The sequence below is a fragment of the Gymnoscopelus braueri genome, assembly GCF_963280865.1.
Source record: "Gymnoscopelus braueri genome assembly, chromosome: 11".
In the NCBI taxonomy this organism is placed as follows: domain Eukaryota; kingdom Metazoa; phylum Chordata; class Actinopteri; order Myctophiformes; family Myctophidae; genus Gymnoscopelus; species Gymnoscopelus braueri.
The window spans coordinates 6,968,771-6,990,220 of record NC_137613.1 but is presented as its reverse complement, the minus strand read 5'-3'; the positions used below and the strand labels follow the sequence as shown (position 1 = coordinate 6,990,220).

The 21,450-nt window shown below is 41.7% G+C and overlaps 1 protein-coding gene across 1 annotated transcript in view; it reads right to left on the bottom strand.

Annotated features, from left to right (window-relative positions):
• Nucleotides 1–1,652: 1,652 nt before the first annotated feature.
• Nucleotides 1,653–21,450, bottom strand: part of LOC308094892 (uncharacterized protein) — a gene marked incomplete at its 5' end in the record, with an annotated part of 32,428 nt that continues 12,630 nt past the window's right edge. Inside the window, 19 exons of the mRNA XM_080441715.1 lie at nucleotides 1,653–3,499; nucleotides 3,778–3,840; nucleotides 3,923–4,030; nucleotides 4,129–4,185; nucleotides 4,939–4,996; nucleotides 5,720–5,854; nucleotides 6,490–6,641; nucleotides 7,164–7,238; nucleotides 7,862–8,338; nucleotides 9,235–9,457; nucleotides 10,008–10,130; nucleotides 13,428–13,567; nucleotides 15,287–15,526; nucleotides 16,037–16,261; nucleotides 16,755–16,979; nucleotides 17,481–17,765; nucleotides 19,726–19,782; nucleotides 19,874–19,921; nucleotides 21,209–21,263. Of these exons, the coding sequence (XP_080297841.1) occupies nucleotides 2,541–3,499; nucleotides 3,778–3,840; nucleotides 3,923–4,030; nucleotides 4,129–4,185; nucleotides 4,939–4,996; nucleotides 5,720–5,854; nucleotides 6,490–6,641; nucleotides 7,164–7,238; nucleotides 7,862–8,338; nucleotides 9,235–9,457; nucleotides 10,008–10,130; nucleotides 13,428–13,567; nucleotides 15,287–15,526; nucleotides 16,037–16,261; nucleotides 16,755–16,979; nucleotides 17,481–17,765; nucleotides 19,726–19,782; nucleotides 19,874–19,921; nucleotides 21,209–21,263 (3,705 nt within the window). The 3' untranslated portion in view covers nucleotides 1,653–2,540. The remainder of the gene's footprint in view (nucleotides 3,500–3,777; nucleotides 3,841–3,922; nucleotides 4,031–4,128; nucleotides 4,186–4,938; nucleotides 4,997–5,719; nucleotides 5,855–6,489; nucleotides 6,642–7,163; nucleotides 7,239–7,861; nucleotides 8,339–9,234; nucleotides 9,458–10,007; nucleotides 10,131–13,427; nucleotides 13,568–15,286; nucleotides 15,527–16,036; nucleotides 16,262–16,754; nucleotides 16,980–17,480; nucleotides 17,766–19,725; nucleotides 19,783–19,873; nucleotides 19,922–21,208; nucleotides 21,264–21,450) is intronic.

Below are 21,450 nucleotides of genomic sequence, written 5' to 3'. Positions count from 1 at the left end.
TCACACTTTTTCATGTCAAGGACCCCCAAAATGACATGTATTTTTCATGTACATTTCAAAGTTTTTTTTTAAAGTTTCACAATAAAAATAGCCAAAGAAATCTAAAATGACACAGATGCGTTCCCGGACTTAATGGATTAAGCAATTGAGAGGGTTTGCTTTACCTTGATTATTGGCAACACGCCACTGGTGAGGTCAGGAAGGAGGCGGAGCAGAGTTCATCAAGCGGTAAAGCACACCCTCCTGTGTAACATTGTGATTATAACAGTTACCATAAAAATAGAACGTATCAAAATTCATATTGCGGGACATTTCTCTTTAAAAATAACTATAAATAGGCCATGTTACTTTTGGAGTAGAGGTGGAATAGAGCAGTGGTTCTAAAACTGTGGGTCAGGACCCCCAGGGTGGTCTCCAAATGATTTTGGGGGGTCCCCAGATGATTTTCAATATTGTTTTCTCAACAGTACACAAACCAACAGTTACAGTATAAGTGTGTATAGGGTATCTGCACAATTTAAGGACCATTAATTACCTTTTTAATACGTCAAAAAAATAAATAAATGAGACCATTACTGCATCAAAAGCAATCAACAAACTATACTATAAAAATGGTCAGATATTGGCCAAATATCAAATGTCAAATATTAAGACAGAGGCAAACATTTTGAAAATGGCCGATCTACAAACTCACAATGCCTTGTACATCGCTTGTAGATGTAGATTTTCACATCATCATCTATAGGGGCCGCAGTGGCTCAGGGGTAGAGTGACCGGTAGAGCGGCCAGTTCGATCCCGGGCTCCCCTTGAGTTAGTGTCGAAGTGTCCTTGGGCAAGACACTGAACCCTACATTGCCCCCAATGAGTCGGTCGGCGCTAGCTTGCCACCATTGTTGTGTGATTGTGGGAGGCGAAGACACTGGCGTCGACTTGGGGGGGGGGGGGGGGGGGGAGTGGTAAAGTTTGAGAACCACTGGATTAGAGGCAGAATATCAAGGCACATTAATCATGTAAAAAATTATAATGCGTTACTGCCCAACTGGTGGTCGCATAGATACAGCATCCACGTTAGCTTGCCTACGGCACCTTCACACACTTACATTTGTGAGTGTCGTTTCTGGATGTTAAGTCTTCAAAATATGCTTCAGAGTGAAGCTGGAACATTTGAACCCACGACCTTTGGATCATGCAAACATTGGTCCCAACAAAGTGAGCTACTATTGTATGCTGCCTGCACCTTCCCCTCTCCTTCTGCTCCAAGCAACAAACTACAATGCAAACAAAATGTGAAGTTTTTTTAAATGGTTGTGAAAATCTTTTACAAATTCTGAATACTTTTGAAAGTGTTACACAAATCTTTTAAACCCTCAATACATACGTGATCTTTGGCTCTGTACTTGGTCCACTCCTTTTTCTCTCTACACCTCTTTGCAGAAAATAGCAGATCTACAAGCTGACGTGTCAACACTTTGTCAGCTTGTAGATCTTCTATTTTCTGCTAATGTTCCCCCAAGAAATACAGATGCTAGGTTCAAGTGGTTAATGTAAGAAAAGGACCCCCTAGGGGTCCCGGACCCCCTGTTGAAGATCCATGATGTAGTAGACAATTTATGAAACAGAGGAATACAGAGGGTGAGTGTATAGCCTTTGTTTTATTCATAAAAATAAAGACATGAATTTATTGTATAGGATGTGAAACTTGCAACTAATAATAGAAAATGCCAAATTAATAAACTGCTTCAACTGTTCAGAGCTCTCTTTGATCAACCTATTGTCTCAGACCGCTGACAATGACATTCCTCTCCATAAACTGTCTAGAGTAAAGCATTGCCCATTCATAAATCCACTTATTAGAATATAAAGCAGATTCATGTTTTGTCGGCTCAAAATCATTCCTTTGATTTCTGCAAGGCTAAGCGCCGGCTTTTGGTTCCCATCTCCCAGACAGCGTAGTTTACATCCCATAGCCAGAGGAGATGTTGGGCTGTACTAGCCAATAACTAAATAGGTTTAAATTCTTACATCACTAATTCTTACAAAAAGTGTAGATCCACTTGATCTACCCTCGTCTCAAGCACCTTGCAGAGCCTCCTCTCCTCTCTTTCAGCTCCTCTAGAAGCAAATTACAACGTGGGACGTTGTAATTTGCTGTAATTTCGTTGTAATATGTAAAATTTTAATTAGGGTTAATTTAAACACTTTTTTTTTTTTTACTTTACTTGAAAATTCTGGGGCTGTGAGATATGGACATCTCAATATTTATGCCAAATATCTCAATAGCAAATATACTATATGACATTTTAAATTCCACAGACATATTGTGTTGTGTTTATAGCAAACTAAAGACAGTTGCTTCCCCCACTCACTTGCCCATCGGGCAACTGAAAGCAAACTGCACTTGCCCGAACGTTTTCTTTACTTGCCACGGGCAGTCGGGCAACCGTTAGTGTCAACCCCTGGATGATTAAACTGTGGCTGGTGAAAGTAAATGCCACAAAGCACCAGAGGATTTCTATAAGGGACAATGTTACCCAGAACATTACTGCGGCTGCTGCTGTCTTTGCATTTCAAGCCAGGCTTCTGCAGGTGGATTGGTGGTGTTGGCGCCTCCAGGAATCACATACTGTCCTGTCCCTTGCTGAGGAGGGGTCTGGACTGGGTTCAATCCTCCAGTAGAACCAACACTGTAGTTTACATACTGTGAGAACACAGGGTGCTGCTCTGGAGCTCGGTGAATACCTGCAGGTCCAGTTCCGTACGGATGCCCATGTGTGAAGTAAGGGTTCTGGGTCCCAGTTCCGGATGGATACCCATGTGTGAAATACGGGTTGTGGGTGAGTTGACTGTAAGGATAAACGGGCGTCCCATAGTAGCCTGCTGCTGGCAGGGAGACACTGGGGTTTAACATGGCTACGGTGGGCTGGTTGATTCTGTAATCAGAACCAGGAAACTGCTGGCTAGCGGGGGTTGAGCTGACCGTGGTGATGGAACCGATATTAAAAGGAGAGGCCGTGGTGTTATAGATACAGGCCTGAGATGCTAGAGCAGGGTTTGTATCAACGGCGCTGGGTTCACCCACACTGAAGTTCTGATTACAGTCCAGATGAGGGCTGGAGGCAACAGGAAGGTCTTCCCCCGCAGCAGGGTGGGCTGCTCTGTAGTAGCTTTCCGGAGGCTGGTCATAATCGATGACGTCGGCGGCTTGGCTTTCCGACGTGAACTGCCGGTCGGCGTAGCTCGTGACGATGTTGTCGACAGGCTTCGGGGCCATTTGCGTCCTGGGCTCAGTGAACCAAGGCTCAGAAGATGCAGCCGAGACTGGACTTAATGGAGGAGATTCAAGGTTGAAGTTGGAGGAAGCTAATATTTTAAGTGAGTTCAAGACCAGCTCCAATTTTCTCCCATCGGGAGACTTTGAAATTCTTCTCCGTTTGACCGTCTCTCCATCTTCATTTGAGGACACGTCATCCAAACCATGTTTCACTGCCTTTCTCATTTCTGGGGGGGGGGGGAACAGACACATATGTTAAGATACATACAGTACCAGACTGTCACACACCAGGAGACACAAGCACGTCAAACATTACTTCCATACAGATACGACTGCAGAGGATATTTAAATTGTCTGTAACACATTTCTGCCACTTAATAAAAACCCCTCTGGGAGTCGGGGAGTCAATTCCATTTAAAGTAACCTCTGCTTTTCTATGATAGTAAAACACCAGGTTTATCAGGAAAACAAAACAAGTTGTGTTCCAGTAGGCGTCAGCATTTACCAGTATGTCCAGAGAAACAGCTGTGGGTGTGGTCTTCCTGTTTCACCTCCTGTTTAATGGTGACTGGAAACAGCAGAGAGACAATTAGACATGGTTTTATATTCAACATTCTATGTGTTGGGGGAGTAATGTTGACCTCACACACCTGTTATGGTGGAGTTGTGAGTGTTCATGGTTGCCACACGCTCTGGGTGTGGTCTGTCTGACATGTGCTCTGCGACCGGCTCAGTCTTCACTATGTTGTCCGTCTCTTCTGAATTGGGAACAAGGATGGTTAAAGATTATGAACGTCAACAGCGGTCTCTAGCTGGGACATATCTGTGTGTGTGTGTGATGGTTGGTTCAGTATACCGTTATCTGTGCTCTTGTCTGCCTCTGGTGGCCTGCATGACTCCAGTATGTGGATGCCTACAGACAACAATCAGACCACTACAGTTACAACACCACACATTCACAGAGCTGTGGATGGACATTGACATTTTTACTGACACCGATAATATGGTACGATATGGTCCACCTGCAATGACCTTTTGCAACCTTTATTTTCATGTTTCCTAGTAAAACAGTGGCTGGTTATGTCTCAGCCAATCACAGTCTCAGCCGATCGTCCCATCAACCTCGGGCTATGGGATCTCTTCAACTACACAGGCTTGTGTCGGCACTCGTCTCGCGCTCAGCAAGGCAGAGACAGAGAGGCAGTGCCAAAGCACATTTATGTTACTGCATTGCCCATTTCTCACCTCAATAGTTTTAAGATGCATGTTTTAATGTACTGTTTTAAGTATAAAATGAGAACGTTTGTAATGTACATTTCAAAAGATTTAAAAAAGTTTAAACCAAAAAAGAAAAATCACCACTTTATCAATTAAAAACAATTCCAACATTTTTCTAAAGTATTTAATAAAGCTTGCAACGCGGCATGAAGCGACGCATTGTGAGCTTGTAGATCTGCTATTTTCACTAGTTTGGGTCCCGGGCAAATGTGTTATTTATTATTTTAGGAAGTTTTGGGAACCACTGGTATATGGGAATCACAGGTGAATTATATGATGATTCATGATTATTCATAAGGTCTTGCTGATGTAATCAAGCATTAAATGTTTTGACATTTTTTTTTTTTAGGGACTTTAGGGGGGAAACATAGTTTAAGAACTACTGTACCTTCATTGAATGAAGCCACACGAACACGATGATACGAGTCCTTGTCAAGGAGTATAACCTTGACAAGAGAAAATAAGGAGAAAAGTCACATATTTTGTTCTCTCTAATCTACACAATGTTATTAAGATGCCTGGAGTTGTCCTGACAGGTCAGTGTATGGACAACAATTAACTCACAACCACAAGTAGCCCCTGCCCTGCATAATGTGTAGCTTAATAACGAGACCTCCACTTGAATTAGTAAATAGTCATTTCAGCAGAAAATACGGAGGTAAAACCTCTGCCTCATTTCTTCTGATTTCAGGGACGTTCAAAATTTTAGTTGGTATTTTTGCCCTTTGAACCTGTAGGTGGGCACTAGGGACATCTGGGCACCTCGATGTAAAATTGCCTATTTTGTCCAAAATGTTGAAACATTTAATATTTGGAAAATGTATGTATTTCTACAATTATATTTCTACAATTGCTACAAAACCAGTACATCCAGTCATTTTGGGGCATAAACAAGAAGTTGAAGGTTAAAATTAAGTCTGATAATGATGTACCGTGCATGTTCACATCACGTATACTTTACATTTGACCATTTTTCAAATATACATTTATTTTAACATTTTGGACAAAATAGGCAATTTTACATCAAGATGCCCAGATGTCCCTAGTGCCCACCTATCCTGTATCCGTATAGTTCCATTACAGTTTCACCACCACCTGTAGCACAACGGTGAACCCACAGCAGAGGTTAACTTCATGGAACAGTAACAAACAGTATCAAACTAAGTTACCTCAGCATCCATTTGGTAAAGCTGTTCCTGCTCAGCAATTCTGTTGACCATAACCTCAAAGTCATCCATCTTGTCTTTCTCACTCAAGTCCTCCAGATTCCAGATTCCAGCCATCATCTTGGGGTACTTCTCCCACTAACACAAACATACAGGAGACGTTTTCAAACTGTCACACATACACAAACATAACGGCAGACATTTCAGACTGTAGCTCAACACTGCCACTGCATTATTTGAATAATACAAATATATTCCAATATGCTTATCTTGTTTTTCTGACAATGTTATGTAAATACATGTAACCAACCACTTGGTGAGTTAGCATGACTTGAATTAGATGAATTAGACATGACCAAAGACAAGAGACTTGAATCAGAGACAAAAGTTGCAAAGCATTATAAAAGGTTTAAAACAGGGGTCTTGAACATTTTGTCAGGCCAAGGACCCCCTTAGATGAGAGAGAGACAAAGCAGGGACCCCCCCATATTGAATACAATTATTTTTCATATTAAAGGTTTTCATAAATTTCATAAATGCATGTCCCACCCGGTTATTCAATACCTGTCGTACCCGTCTGTCTGTCTGTGTTCCTTTTATGCCCATGTGCGGAGTTGCGCGTTTGGCATGCTCAAATAAGGAGTCCAGGTTAAAATCAAATATTACACCAAGCAGGTGCATAGGCCTTCTTCTAATATAAGGTCAGCTAAAAATTAGTTACTATAGTAAAAATGGTCATACTGTATGTGAGAAGAACCGGAGAGGACACTGACCATGTACTTGAGCTGATGATCGAGGCTGATGATGTGTCCAATAATGTTTTGCAGCTGGAAAGTCTTTAGACAGCTACAACACAAATAAAAAGGGGCCAGTCGCTCATTCTTAGATATATCTCCACACTGACACTCCAGCACTGAGCCCAGACCTGAAAAAAACACACACACACACACACGCACGCACGCGCGCACACACACACACAGGTTGAGGTAAGAACTCGATTCAGGTGACTAAAGACTCTTTCCCCAAGTCCACTGAAAGCCGTTAATCCACTGGTAAGGTTTCATGTTGGCATAATAATGTTTACACGCAAAGATCATCAACAATTGACCAAGTACATTTCTCATTCTATTAACGACTTCCACTTTCAATTGAGGCTCAACATGGACATGATGATTTATGATGACTTGAATGAAGGCTTGAATTGACTTGTGGGCGTGTGACTTGGAATAAAAAAAAACCTGCGTTGAACATTTGAAGCCCAATAGTCAGGTGTTAGGCCTTGACTTTGGCTCATTGACTTGGGACTTACTTAAGACTGATGATGTAAAACTTACTTGATACTTCATTCTAAAATACTTCAATCCTTGCAGACACCACTGCAGCCAAATCTCGACACCGCAAAGCATTTTTCATTTGTGCACAAAAGGTCAAACAAACAAACACTCACCTACGACTCGCTTTCTCTCAGCTTCTGACAGCTTCACATTGAGGAAGAGGGACACACGGCTGGCAATCATTTCCCCTGTGTGTGTGAGTGACAGACAGACAAGTCAACCGATAGACCAGTGTTGATTTCGTCGACAAAAACTATGATGAAAAATGTTAAACTACCTTTTTTCACTGACAAAAACTAAATAAAAACTAAACGACGACTAAAACTTAATATATTGACAATTTCGTCAACAACAAAAAAAATGTTCGTGGACTAGTGGAGAAGAGACCCAGTAGAACTAAAAGACAAGTCATTTTATGTTTGGTTGCACTCGGGTGTTGCACTCTGAAAATAGCAGATCTACAAGCTCACAACGCGTCGCGCTGCAACGCGTTGTGAGCTTGTAGATCGGCTATTTTCAGCATGCAAGTGCATGCAAGTGTAAAATCAGCCATTACGACGCCATCAAGGCACCGCCAAAATACATTTTAGTCGACTAAATCAACTGTACATTTAGTCGACTATAATCTCATGATATTTAGTCGACTAAAACTAGACAAAAACTAAAACATTTCAGATGACTAAAATATGACTAAAACTAAATCAAAATGTGGTGTCAAAATCAACACTGCGATAGACACAAACCTACACAGAAAGTAATCCATAAAATAAACATAAATAAATGCAGTGATTCAATCCACACACACACATACCTGCCGAGTTGCTTTGACACACCGGTGGCTCTGGGTCCAAGAACGTCTGTCTGTCTGGACACGCCAGTGGCTTCTGTGTTTCCTCTAGTTTGATGCCTCTTCTGTCCCTCGGTTCTTCTGGGTTCTGTGGTTGAATACCACCGGGGTCTTGAGGTGCCGACTGGTACCAGGGTGCTGAGGAGGAGTACTGAGGAGCCCAGGGTTGTGTGTCACAATCCTGGGGAGCCTGTTGCCACGTACCAGGGATCTGAGGAGCCCATGGCTGGGCCATAGGGTCATGGGGAGCCCATGGCCGGGTCATGAGGTCATGGGGAGCCCTTGACTGGGTCATAGGGTCATGGGGAGCCCATGGCTGGGTTCTTCTGGGGTCCTCATAACTCTCTGGCTGAACATCACAGCTCTGTGGGCTTTCTGGCTGGGTGTCAGGGGGTAAGATGTGCATCGGTGAGGATTGTGAGCCTTGATTTATTCCATTACCTACAGTATGGATAGAGGAAAGGTTGGTGGATGAGTGCAAATAAACGATGGTCAGAAACAGATGGAGATGAGGAACTGACAACAAGTGGATGGATATGAATAAGGCATCATCACTTCAAATGACATTTCAGTACATCTTGTGATAGAAAATGTTCATTCTGTTTAAAAGCATACAGTACATGCGTAAAACTCATAATCTTTTACAAGGATGCTACCCATCTAACACAGGGGTACTGTAGGCAAAGTAAGGCATAAGATTTATTTAAATAAAATATATGTTTTTAATGTAGTCAATTAAATTAAGTCCCCTCACATCGGTGTGCAAATTAAAATCCTGCACATAATTCTACATTCATTCAAACTCTGAACTCTGACTGGGGAGGGAGTCTGGGAGATAGCTGGGTTATTCTAATGATCATTACGATGTCCTGATGTGAAAGACAAATATTTCAAAAGAAGAAACAAATCAGGTTGTTATGAATATGGGAATCAAAATCTGTTAGAAATATTTTATTCTGATGTGGCGTCATAACAAAATGTAATATTGATACGGCACACTGACTATCAAGAAAATAAAAACATGGCACTTCGTGTCAAAAAGGTTGCCGACCCCTGATTCTAACCTGTTTGTGCAACATACCATGTTAAGATGACCACAGGTCACGTTCATACTGTCCTTCAGAAAAATCTCTCTTGGCAGCGTTTTGATTTTTATTCATAAAAAGGTGGACAGTGTGAACATACCCTAAGTTTGTGTTTTCAACCAAGTAAGTATAGTGCCTGTATTTGTATAAAAGATTACAACGAGGTAAATGTTTTGAAGAATGTTGCATATTATACTGACATGCCCAAAACAGATACTCCAGGGTTAAAATGGTTGAAAAAGTAATACTGACCCTCTGTAGGTTTGGAGATGGAGACAGTTTGGGATGTATCTTCAGTTAGGCAGCTCTTGGACAGTTCAGTTAATTCCGCCACAGTCTTGGAGATGAGAATCATTTTGAGGTCTTCGTTCATTTTAAGAGAAACATCCGTCGTTTTGCTTGTGACTCGTGCTTTCAAAGGGGATTTGGCAGCAGCTTTCGGGGACTGGCTCGTGGATGACCTCATCACCGTCACCTATAAAATGGCAAACAATATTATGTTAGTCACTGCTTATTTAACACCTTTCAAATGGTTTGCACAAGTTAGAACATGATATTATTATAGTATTCCCCTCCATTTCAAATACTGCTACAGCTTTCCAGAATCATGTTTACAAACAGTACATCTTGGGAAATGTGAGAGTTCTGAACCCCTTCAATCTGAGTCATTTTAGATTTCAGTTTTTCAGAAAACTTCAGGTCTAAAGGCTTCAGGTCTAAAGGGGTTTAATCTTTATTTTGTTCATACAATAACCTACTGCTATGCTAGGTGTTGGTTAACAACAGTTGATAATAGATTGAGGAATTAAATCGCTGGTTATGTCCACAATTACCTCATTTTGCCATTTTTTAAGTCTCTGAATTCTAACCTCAAAATATGGAATAGCTTAAATGCCACAATACCCGATAATATGATCTATAAGCATTCCTGGTCACTATATCAATACAGTAATGGTCACTGCACAATCTCCAGTAGCCAAGCAACCAGCAAAGTGGTAAAACATTTTAGTTAAAAAAAAAATGACCTTCAATCTTCCCCATCCCTCATCTCTCTCCACCTGTTGGGCCAGGTCTCTCAGCTCTCTAGGACGCTCATTAGGTTCCACACTGCTTGGCCAATCACGGACCATACGAGGACGCACCTTTTTCTGCAAAAACACAAACAAGTAGAGAGTGAGTCACTGTTCAGTTTGAATCAGTAACCATGTACGAGAGTCTCTCTCTTGTTATTCATTCAAACACACTTGCAAGCGGGCACAAACCAACCTCCGACATTACAGAGTCTCAGGCTGAATGAGCAACTTTCCTCCAGTGAGTTCCCCCTTTATGCCTAGGGGTCACCAGGTGTCACATAAAAGATGGACTCCCTCCTCCCCAGTCCCCAAACAAACAGTCAGTCCACACAGGTTTAAAATCCCCCAAATCAAGCATTTAGTTTATATTCAAGATAAAATCAGTGTAAAAATCATGTATCACTTTATTTCACCATGTCACTTTTTGCACTTTTGTAAGTAAAAGACAATTTTTGCATTCAAAGAGCCTCAATGTTCATTTTTTTCAGTGTGTGAGCGTTTTTGTTGTTTATGGACTTTCATGCTGGCCTCTATCTCGCACCAGTCTTCAGCCCTGGTAAGTCTTGAGTTTAGAGCGGCAAACTTCTCTACCTCTTTTACCTAACATAAAGGAAACAAAAAAACAAATATCTTACCTAATGAAAACTAACAGTAAAACAGAACTAATAACAAAAAGATCACCCACCCCTACACTCCCAAGGCATTAGATTATCCAGAACTTTAACCCGTGGAAGTTCTAACACAGGAGGACAGAGTGCTAGAGGAAGACATCTGATCAACTGAAGGTAGGAAGGTTTATACTCCAGTCCATGAAGACAGGAGCCAATCACCTGCGAGGTTCAACCTACTAGTTAGTTACCAGTCACACTCAGACACCATTCACACCAGCTGGTAGTCAATCAGTCATTATACAACAGGTAGTTCCGACCAAGCAATCTGATTGGCTGAAATAGCTTTCTAGCCGTGCTTCAAACCAGCATCATAGCACGGGCCTAATCACATTAATAAATCACTCCGCACTGCAGTCCGCAGCTGATTAGACCATATAGCACACAGCTGTGCTGTGAAGTCACGCTGTCCCACGGTAGGAAAACAAACAGACAGTAGCCTGCATAGCCTGACCCACCGCCGCCACCGGAGAACAAACAGCTATGCAAAATGGACTATGTTGTTAATTTTGACTTATTTGGTGGACAAATATCCTCCTGTGTTAAAGTAAAATTACTCCCATTTCGTTAACAGTCCTTGTATGTTATACTTTATCGTACGAAGGTATCGCACGGCGAAAATAGCCGATCTACCAGTTCACAACACGTCGCCATCGCGACGCGTTGTCAGCTTGTAGATTTTTTATTTTGGCCACGTGACACGGTCGTACGACGGAGCATATAGCCTACTGGAATTCATTCCACTGCGCAAGCATAGCTCGGCTGTGTTGATGAGACTGTGCCTCAGGCTCATATAGTGCTGCTACAGGGACTATTTAATGTCTCAGTGAAAAACTCTTCTCTTTACAGGGAAACGGATAATAGCCAAACATTTTTATTATGAATTGCTCCACAATATGAATACATTTGGATGTGTTTTGTTGGTAACTGTTGTATAATCGCAATATTACACTCGAGGGTGTGCTTTACCTTACATTATTGTCACTTCTGTGATGCGGAGGCGGAACTCGGCTTCGCCTCGTTCCTGACCGCATCACAGGCGTGCCAATAATGACGGTAAAGCACACCCTCTCGTGTAATATTGCTTAACTCACCACCACTCATTCACATACACACCAATGAGGGGAGAGGACAGGCATGGGGCAAAACAGTACCAGCAAATACACGTATGACCCTAGGCCCTAGGGTCATACCCCGGGCCGCCAGTTGCCCATGTATGCCCTAGGCCTAGGGCATACACGGGCAACTGGCGGCCCGGGGGCCACATGCGGCCCCCACCTTCACTTAATGAGGCCCGCTGGTTAATATTGATATATTATTGATTTCAGCTGTTACAATTCTAAACATGACCCGCTTTAATTACTTCAGTCTATATTAGTAGCTTAATGACTAGTATTAAAATTCTATTGTCTTTTTATGTCCAATGTATTTGTATTTAAGTGCATAAAGTAACAAATAAGTATAACAAAATGCCTTTGAAATTATTTAAAAAAAAAACTTTTCAGGATTCCAATTCAAAAATAGCAAAAAAGTATCCAGGATTCCAATAACAAAATAGCATAAATAGCAGATCTACAAGCTCAAAACGCGTCGTACTGCGCCGCGTTTTGAGCTTGTAAATCGGCTATTTTTGCAACTTTTGTGTGACACAGAATGACGAAGTAGGGCAGTAATTAAGAAAAAAGTTAAAATACGGAGATAAGAGGTTTCTGTGCAATGTGGCCCTCTGGAGTGAGTGTGGAAATATAGTGGCCCCCTCCATCATCAAAGTTGTCCACCCATGACCTAGGGTCATAACAATGCATACAATGTAGGACACAGTACAGTTAAGTAACAACACAGATCGATTCTTGTCTGTCATTAATGTGCAGTTCTAGGTCGGGCCAAGGGTTTTACTGCTCAATAGCTTTGTGCTCTTTTTGCCATAGTTACTGGCGAATCCTCAAGCATGTCCCATTTCTCTAATACGTAAACTGCACTTTATCTAACCCTAAATGACCATACTGTCTAAAAACATCATTATCTGCCCACAGCATGTGCCTGCAAAGTTTTTCGGCAACCGGACGCTACAGTACGTTCATTTTGTTCAAAACAGGCCACTACTGCAAACTTTAGAAGCCAATCTTAGCCAATCAGGATGGAATATGAAAAATCTGACAGATCCGTCTTGATCACATGACTATAGAGGCAATGTAAATGGTAAATGGTGCATTTATATACTGTAGAGCGCCTTTATCCAAAGCGCTTTACAATGTGTATTACATTCACACACCGATGGCGGAGGAAACCATGCAAGGCACCAACCTGCTCATCGGGAGAAATTAGGGGTTCAGTGTCTTGCTCAAGGACACTTCGACACTAACTAATCGAATTGGAAACCTTCCGGTTCCCAAGCGGCAGCTCTACCTCCTGAGCCACTGCCGCCCCTATGTGTACAGTACCAATTTGCGTGATGTTTCGACAAAATCTGCAGGAGCAATAGCCAAAAATGTGTTTTGCAAAAATCGGCCTCCTGGTGGTACTACAACAGGGTCATGTGAGAAATTTGGTATGCGTGCACAGTTTCATGCTAATCTGTCCAACGGTGCCGGAGATTAGCTGCTCACAGACAGACGGACGGACGGAGGGATGGACGGACAGACGGACACACACACACAAAATTACAAAGAGTTTCCTTGCCACCACCACAGGCTCAGATACTCACTATGTAGTTGTAGCGGTGTTTGGCAGATATGATGTGAGACATGTGTTGGGAACGGATGATGTCTCTGGAACAGCAGTGACACCGGAAATAGTTGCGGGCGTTGTTCTCCATCGGCCACATGTCTGTCATCATGCTCAGACCTGGACCACAGTGTCACAGAACAGTCACATAGTGAACACACTGGAACTCTGTCATCATGCTCAGACCTGGACCACAGTGTCACACAACAGTCACATAGTGAACACAACGGAAAGTAGAAGATGACAGTGAATTATTATCACATTATTTGAACCAAAACAAGACAGGGTATAATAACGTTGTGGATACTGGGTGTAGCTATATCAATAAGCTGCTAGGTGTGCAGTTTCTGAACCAAACATAAATGATGACCTTTCGTGCTAATGTGAGCTTCAGCAGCATCAACTTAGCTGTGTAGTTCACCGTGATTGGTCTTATTAATGCCTCGCCATACAACGGTGTCGTGTGCCAGAAATTGCCGCCCTACCAGCTCGTTGTGAGCTTGTAGATCTGCTATTTTGGACATGCGACACCATCGTATGACAGAGCACACGCATACGCACATGCATGCATACATAGAGAACAACCTTGTTCTAGACAGCTGGTCCCTTCGGTTGAATGCCACAATAAGACATAACCACATTTGTACTGTACATGATACATTGCTAAGCTGATTAATTAATTACTAAAATGATACATTGATTAACTCAATTTATCATTTCACCTGTACAATGAAATATTCATGTGAAGATATCTCAGGCTGAGTAAAAGCCTGATTTCGGCATGAGACACCATCATACGATGAGGTATAAATCAGATAAGTCTGAGCCAGGGTTGCATTGCTCATGGGACGGCCTTGCAGGCAGTGCAGGAACCTAGTATTTGACCAGGCGCACGCGCAGGCACATGCATAGATTTAAAACAACTTTAAATTCACACCTCAACAAAGTTTACAAAGCCTCCTGACTCACACGCGAACCCTTTTCTACCATGCCGTTGAAGGCACAAGGGTAGCCTATTGGGCGGGCACGCGGGCGGGGACTTCTTTCCTCTACAATAGAAGAGTTAGGACGTCACATTCTAATACAACCCGAATACCCGATTTCATCACCGGCCTCAGTGGCGCACCTCGCTAATCATTGGACTACAGATCCACCAGCCCTAGGAGTCTGGGTTCGACTCCCGCTTGGGACAATGCTTTTTCAAACAACCGCAGACAATTTTTTTCACCGATAAAGTATAGTTTTGGACCATGACGGAGGCGTGCCGACTCAGCAGACCTTGAGGCCGAGGAGTCGCGCCCGAGCGCCTCCAGGCACGAGTGCCCGCGACGACCGGCCGATGGTCTGCTAGTCGACTAAGCGCCGTCCGAGTTATGTACCGATAGGCACAGAATCGTAAATAATATTGGTGGGGACTGCGTTTGCCCCAACTGCCACTCACTGCACTAACTTAGCCCGCCAGCCCCGCCCCCTTGTGCCTTCAACGGCATGGTAGAACAGGGTTCGCGACTCACACCAGGTGGATTAACATAGGAATGAGCCTAGATGCATATCAATTGTCCATTGTGTGACCTGTAGTGTAGGTGTTAAGCGACGTGCGCGTCACAACATTAAAATACTGTGCAACCACGTTCCAATTCAGCAATGCAACACTGGTCTGAGCAGGACAAACTAAACACATCCATTCAAGTATGCATGTAATGGACATACGATCATCACCTAAAATAAGCTATCTAGCTCAATATCGCACCATAATAAACTCTCTCATATAATGTCATAAACCAGATATTTCAAGACATAGTTAGTAGGAACATTTTAGACGATACAAAAAATGCTGACCAATGACTGGTTCTGTTCTCTCAGTGCTGTTGAGGTAGTGCCACAGGGCTGTGTTTGTAACTGTGGGGTCCATGATGTCCTCAGGAGTGACCTGAGGGTGACAGTGACACCTGCTGGTCGGTTCCTGAACTTGAGGCTGCTGGACATCAGCCGGGGCGTCTGCAGGTTGATGAGGAGCTTTTGGTTGGAGTCCATGCAAAGTGTCCTGTTCAGCAACGAGCTCCTTCTCTTTCCTTAAGTCTGTCAACGCACACAGAACATACAGTAATGGATTCAAACACCTACTAAGAATACTAAGATGTGATTATCTTAGTTGTGCAGTTACTTAACTTCCTGTACAAACCCTTCAAACTTCAAACTCCATTTGAATCATGATACTGATTGAAAACACCGTCCTTGGTTCTGGTGACTCATACCGCCTTCCTAAAACTTTTTTCATTTATTTTGTATTAATAAAAAGAATGACACTAGTAATACTTAAACAACCGTGCCATAATTCACAGGTCACTGAGTAACAGCTCACTATACTGTAGACATATGAAACAGCAAATTAACTAATGCAGCTGTATTCTTTCTCTCTCCTTCTCTCAAACATTTGCCTACAAGCTTACAACGCGTCACTTTGTGGCGCCTTGTAAGCTTGTAGATCTGCTATTTCTGCTTTTTTTTACATTTGAAAATGTATGAACATATCAACAATCATTGTGATCAGACGATTATGTAATAATTGTGACAATAACAGGCCTATACCGTGGAGGACTCTCCCGTCGGGTTCATGGACACGGGGATCTTTCTCAGGTACAGCTTCCTGTTCCAGGGTGGAGTGTGGCGGAGTGTGATTGACATCTCTCCTGACCAATGGCCAGACCCCTTGCAGGACGTCCGGCCAGTCGGCTGGCGCTGCGTCTTCTTCCCTCCTTTTCTGCCTTTTCCTCTCCGTCGTCCCGCTCTCCGTCTCCGAGCCGAGGTCTAGAGCTGTGTCACCATAACAACATTTAAGTTGACCATTAGTTTGTCACACAAATAATTGTGATTAAGGATTTGAATTGTGTTTTTTGGCATTCAATATTGGAACATAATATGTTCCAATATTGTTTTATTCATCTTATGAATAAAAACTTAATTTCTGTTAGGCTTCATAATCACAAATGTCACAGGGCAGATATAGATAGATAGACTTAAATAACTTAAATATACCAACAAAATTACTGACACATTTAATTATTTTATACTTTAAATAAGTTAAATATAAAAATGTTAAAATAGTGGAAATAGCTGATCCAAAAGCTTACAACACGTCATAGAGTGACATGTTGTGAGCTTGTAGATCTGCTATTTCTGCTATTTTTGGAAAATGTTTGGAAATGTTTTCAACATGGAAACAATTATGACTATTATGCAAAAATGATTGCGATTATCTCAAATAATTGCGATTAGGCGATTACGTAATAACATGTAACAGGCCTACCGAGGTCTCTCCCGACCCTCCTTGGAGTGGCGTCCTCGCTAGTCGCGCCACTTTCTGTTTTGTCCTCTTCTCCTGCGTCGCCCTTTCTTTTACGGGACGTGTCCTGAACCCCCGAACTCTGCCTTCTTCCCGTCACCTTCACAGCCTCAGCCATAGCCATCACTCCTGTCACCTTCACAGCCTCAGCCATCACTCCTGTCATCTTCACAGCCTCAGCCATCACTCCTGCAGTGGTGGAAAAAGTACTCAAATGTTTTACTTAAGTAAAAGTATCAATACTGCAATGTAAAAGTCCGGAATTCAAAATGTAAGTACAAAATCTATCCAAATCTATCCAAATCTATCCACATGTATTTAAAATACCAAAAGTAAAAGTACTAAAATGTTTGAAAATAGCAGATCTACAAGCTCACAACGAGTCGCGATGCGTCGCGTTGTGAGCTTGTAGATCGACTATTTTAAAATTACCTATGTACAAAATAGGGCTAAAGTGGTTAATGTATGTTTTATAATGCAATAATATATATCTGCAAAGTAACAAGTAACTAAAGTTTTCAAAACATTTTAGTAGAGTAAAAGTACAATATTTTCCTCTGAGAAGTAGTGGAGTAGAAGTACAAGTATAGACAATTGGAAATACTCCAGTAAAGTAAAAGTACGTAAAAATTGTACTTAAGTACAGTACTTGAGTAAATGTACTTAGTTACTTCATCTTCAAAGCCTCACCCATCACTCGGTCCTTTTCAGCGGCCGGCCTCTGGACCCACTCAGCACATGGTTCAGAGTGGGTTTCTTCTTCTTTGCCTTTTTCAGGGTCTTGTTCTTCTGTACTTTGTGTCAGAGTGTCTGTGTCTGCTCTACGTTCCACAGAGGTGTTCTGAGTGGGACACTTCTTCTCCTCCTCAGGTTTATGGACACGGGAATCTTCCACAGGCACTGCTTCCTTTTCCACTGGAACGGGCTGTGGAGTGAGATCCTTCACATCTGGATGCTGTGGAGTTTCTGTAGGGACTGAGAAACAACACAAAGGTAATACAGGCAACTGACAAAAAAAGCAAAAAAAACTCTGTAAATAAGGTGTAATAAGGAGCAGGGCTTAGTTAGTTAGTTAGTTATTTTTATTAAACAAAACAGTTGAACATACAGTACAACTTAGTCAACAAGATGACTATTTGACCGAAAAGGTATGGGCTGAAGCCGAAGCTTATTTTGCCCACCTTTTTACCATTTAAAATAAATGATCAAAGTAGCATAAGAGCAAACAAAAGAAAATGAACTAACACAGAGCTTCAAATATTACATATCAGAACAGACGAAACAAAAAGAAACAACATTTTGTTTAGTTTTTCAGACGTAAACAATTTGTATGCATCTTTTTCTAATTATATTATAACAATATATTCTATCACTAGCAGCATTTATACCATCACTATTTAGAATGTATTACTATTTTTATTAATTTATTTTATTTTATTTTTCTATTTATTTATAATCTTTATCCTTCCTAATCAGATTAGCTTCGCTTCATGTTTTTGTTTCACCATTTGTCACATGGTTGCAGGTGGAAATCAGAAGACACGGCGCTATGGCGACCGGGCGGACTTGGTGGACTAGACAGACACCCACAAAGTTTCAAGGTCAAAGCGTTATTGTCCTGTTAAGAGACGTTGAAGTGAAAATCTCATTCAAAGTGAGCGCTGTCTCAGCGTGTAGTTATGAGGAGGAAGAGGTGCTCTAATCCACCTTCAAGTATGAAATCAAATCAATTCCAAAACTACCATTTAAAAAATACACTTATTTGTAAAAAAATATAGAAAACATTAAAGCTACATTAAAGCTTTTTTTGGTGAATAAAATGTTATTTTGACAAATCTGTATGGTAGAGTATGTTAATACTAAATAACTACCACAACTTCACTGGTTGTATTTCTTTTCTCTCCCTGCTCTTCTATTGAGACATTTAGATCCTGCAGTGACCTCTACTGGTTGACAAGTGGTACTGCCTGAAGTAGATGTGCTCTATTAGCTCAGTGGTAAAAATGTCAGAACCTGTATTCCAATGTCCGGTAGCACACGAAAATTGCAGAGTGCAGCTTTAACTGACCACAATTAAGTTTTATACGAGTGGTCGGTGTCACACAGTGAAAATAGATGCTTTACAATCTCACAACGTGTCGCATCACGATGCGCTGTGGGCTTGTCTGCTTTTTTCGCTGCCCGACACCAGCATAGAGCAGAGTACATAATTTTTTGAGAATTTTCGCCTACAATGACATGCGTAAAATAGGGATGCCAGGGTTAATGTTGTTTTAAACAGCTGAAAGGTTACTGCGGGAGGGCTTTAAATAAGAAACATTTCACCAATAATGATGACATGCCCAAAACGTTGTTAAATAGCTTCTATAAGAGTGTAACATTGTTACTGTGCAGGTCCAGCTCATCACACATGAACACTACCTGTTGATATTTAGGCCTCTTTTCCACCGGGGTTGAACCGGTTCCGTTCTTTTTTCTCGCCTAATTCTGGACCAGTTCAGAGTGTTTCCACTGAAAATGAATTGGTTCAGAATCCTAAAAGTTGGTTCGGTTCGGTTTTTCTTGCCCTGAACTGGAAACCAAAGCGGGCGTGTCACTATTCTACAGGTTGTAAGATGCAGATAAGATATAAACAATGGCAAAAGCAAGCAAAAAATCATCATAAAAAAAAGAACTGTAACCGCCACTGACGATTGAATTTCACCCTATTAAATGGACACTTTGACCGGTCATATTCGACACATTGCTGGCCAGGCCTGGAATCGAACCTGTTGCAAACTGAGGACTCCTGCCCCCTAACTACAATGGTGCTTTAAACTGGTGGAAACGGCCGGTTCCGTGAAAGCACCACGGTTACAAGGATCTAGAACGGAACCAGCTCTAGAACTAAAGTTATTTTGGTGTAAAAAGTTCAAGAGGCTACGGTGGTACTCACCCAGCTGAGGAGATGTGAGGCTGTCCTGCAGCTCATCAAGTGAGACCATGTTTGGCTCTATATGCATAAATAAACACAACAACAGAACATGTCAGAATAAAACACAAACGTTATTTAGCTAATGAAGCGTTACATGAAAACCACTGACCTTCATGTTGCCAGTCTTTGCGGAAGAGCTCGTCAAGAATCTGGCAGACTGTTAAAGGATCATTAGAAACCATTAGAACAGTGTAGGACATTGGTTCTCAAAGTGGGGTCCGTGAGGGAGTTCTAGGGGGTCCCCAGCTAAATGAGGGATAGTTAGGAACCAAATGGACCCTTGTGGGTCTGTAACTCTGAGAGTGTACAAATGGACCCTGGGTCCATTTGGTGGGTCCATTTGGTCCAAATTAACATTGATTTTACAATATAAATTGGGGTCTCAGAGAGAGAAATGCCATTAAAATGGGGGTCCGTAGCCTCTAATGCATGTCAAACTTGGGGGTCCTTGAAATTAAAATGGTTGAAAATCACTGCTAGAACCGAAAAATCTTCTCTTATGTCCCTGACATATCTTTTCAAATGGGGGTCCGCGGGCTAATATGTGTCAATTTGGGGGTCCTTGACATGAAATAGTTTGAGAACCACTGGTGTAGGACAGAGGGGTGGAGGTGGGCCACTCGCTGACAAGCCCCCTATATCGTCTCTGTCGGGTGGAAACCTCATATGTCCAAAACTGTTACTTTTCAGAATTCAAGTTCAACAACGGCAAAAGCAGCAGATCTACAAGCTACAAAACGCGTCGATCTGCACAGCGTTTCGAGCTTGAGGATCTGCTACTTTTGATGCTTTTGTGGGGGCAAGTAAGAGCATTAATTGACAAAAAAAACACCAAAGGTTAGAATATGGAGATGGGAGGTTTCTGCCCTGACAGCAACGATATGTTTGATGCAGTGTTGGTTTCGTCAACTAAAACGAAAAATGTTGGTCGACTACCTTTTTTCACTGACGAAAACTAAATAAAAACTAAGCTATGATGACTAAAGCTAAGACTAAATATATTGACAATTTCATCAACAAATAAAAACTAGACTAAACGTTAGTGAGGGATCTAGTGGAGAAGAGATCCAGTAGAACTAAAAGACAAGTCATTTTATGTTTGGTTGTGCTCGGGTGTTGCGCTCTGAAAATAGCAGATCTACATAGTAGATATAATAGTAGATCGGCTATTTTCAGCATGCAACCCGGAGTAAAATCAGCCATTACGACGCCATCAAGGCATCTACAGTTGATTTAGTCGACAAAATTGTATTTTGACTATATTTTGATGGTATTTTGACTATAATCTTATGATATTTAGTCAACTAAAACTAGACTAACACTAAAACATTTCAGATGACTAAAACATGACTAAAACTAAATGGAATTTTATTCAAAACACTATGTCTAAATAAAGATTTGCCGTCAAAATCAACAGTGGTTTGATGACATGGTCAGTACTCACCATGCTGATAGTCGTCACTGAGCATGTAAAAAATGCTGCACGGGAGATCAATTATCTGAAAGAAATACAATAAATGTGTCAAGTTTTACAGTACTGACAGGAACACATCCCACCCAGCCATACATAAGGATCAATGACTTCCAATTCGCTTTGTTTGTCATTTTACCTGTGGTGTAAAGTAACTGAGTACATTTACTCAAGTATTGCACTTAAGTAAAATGTTCAGGTATTTGTAATTATTT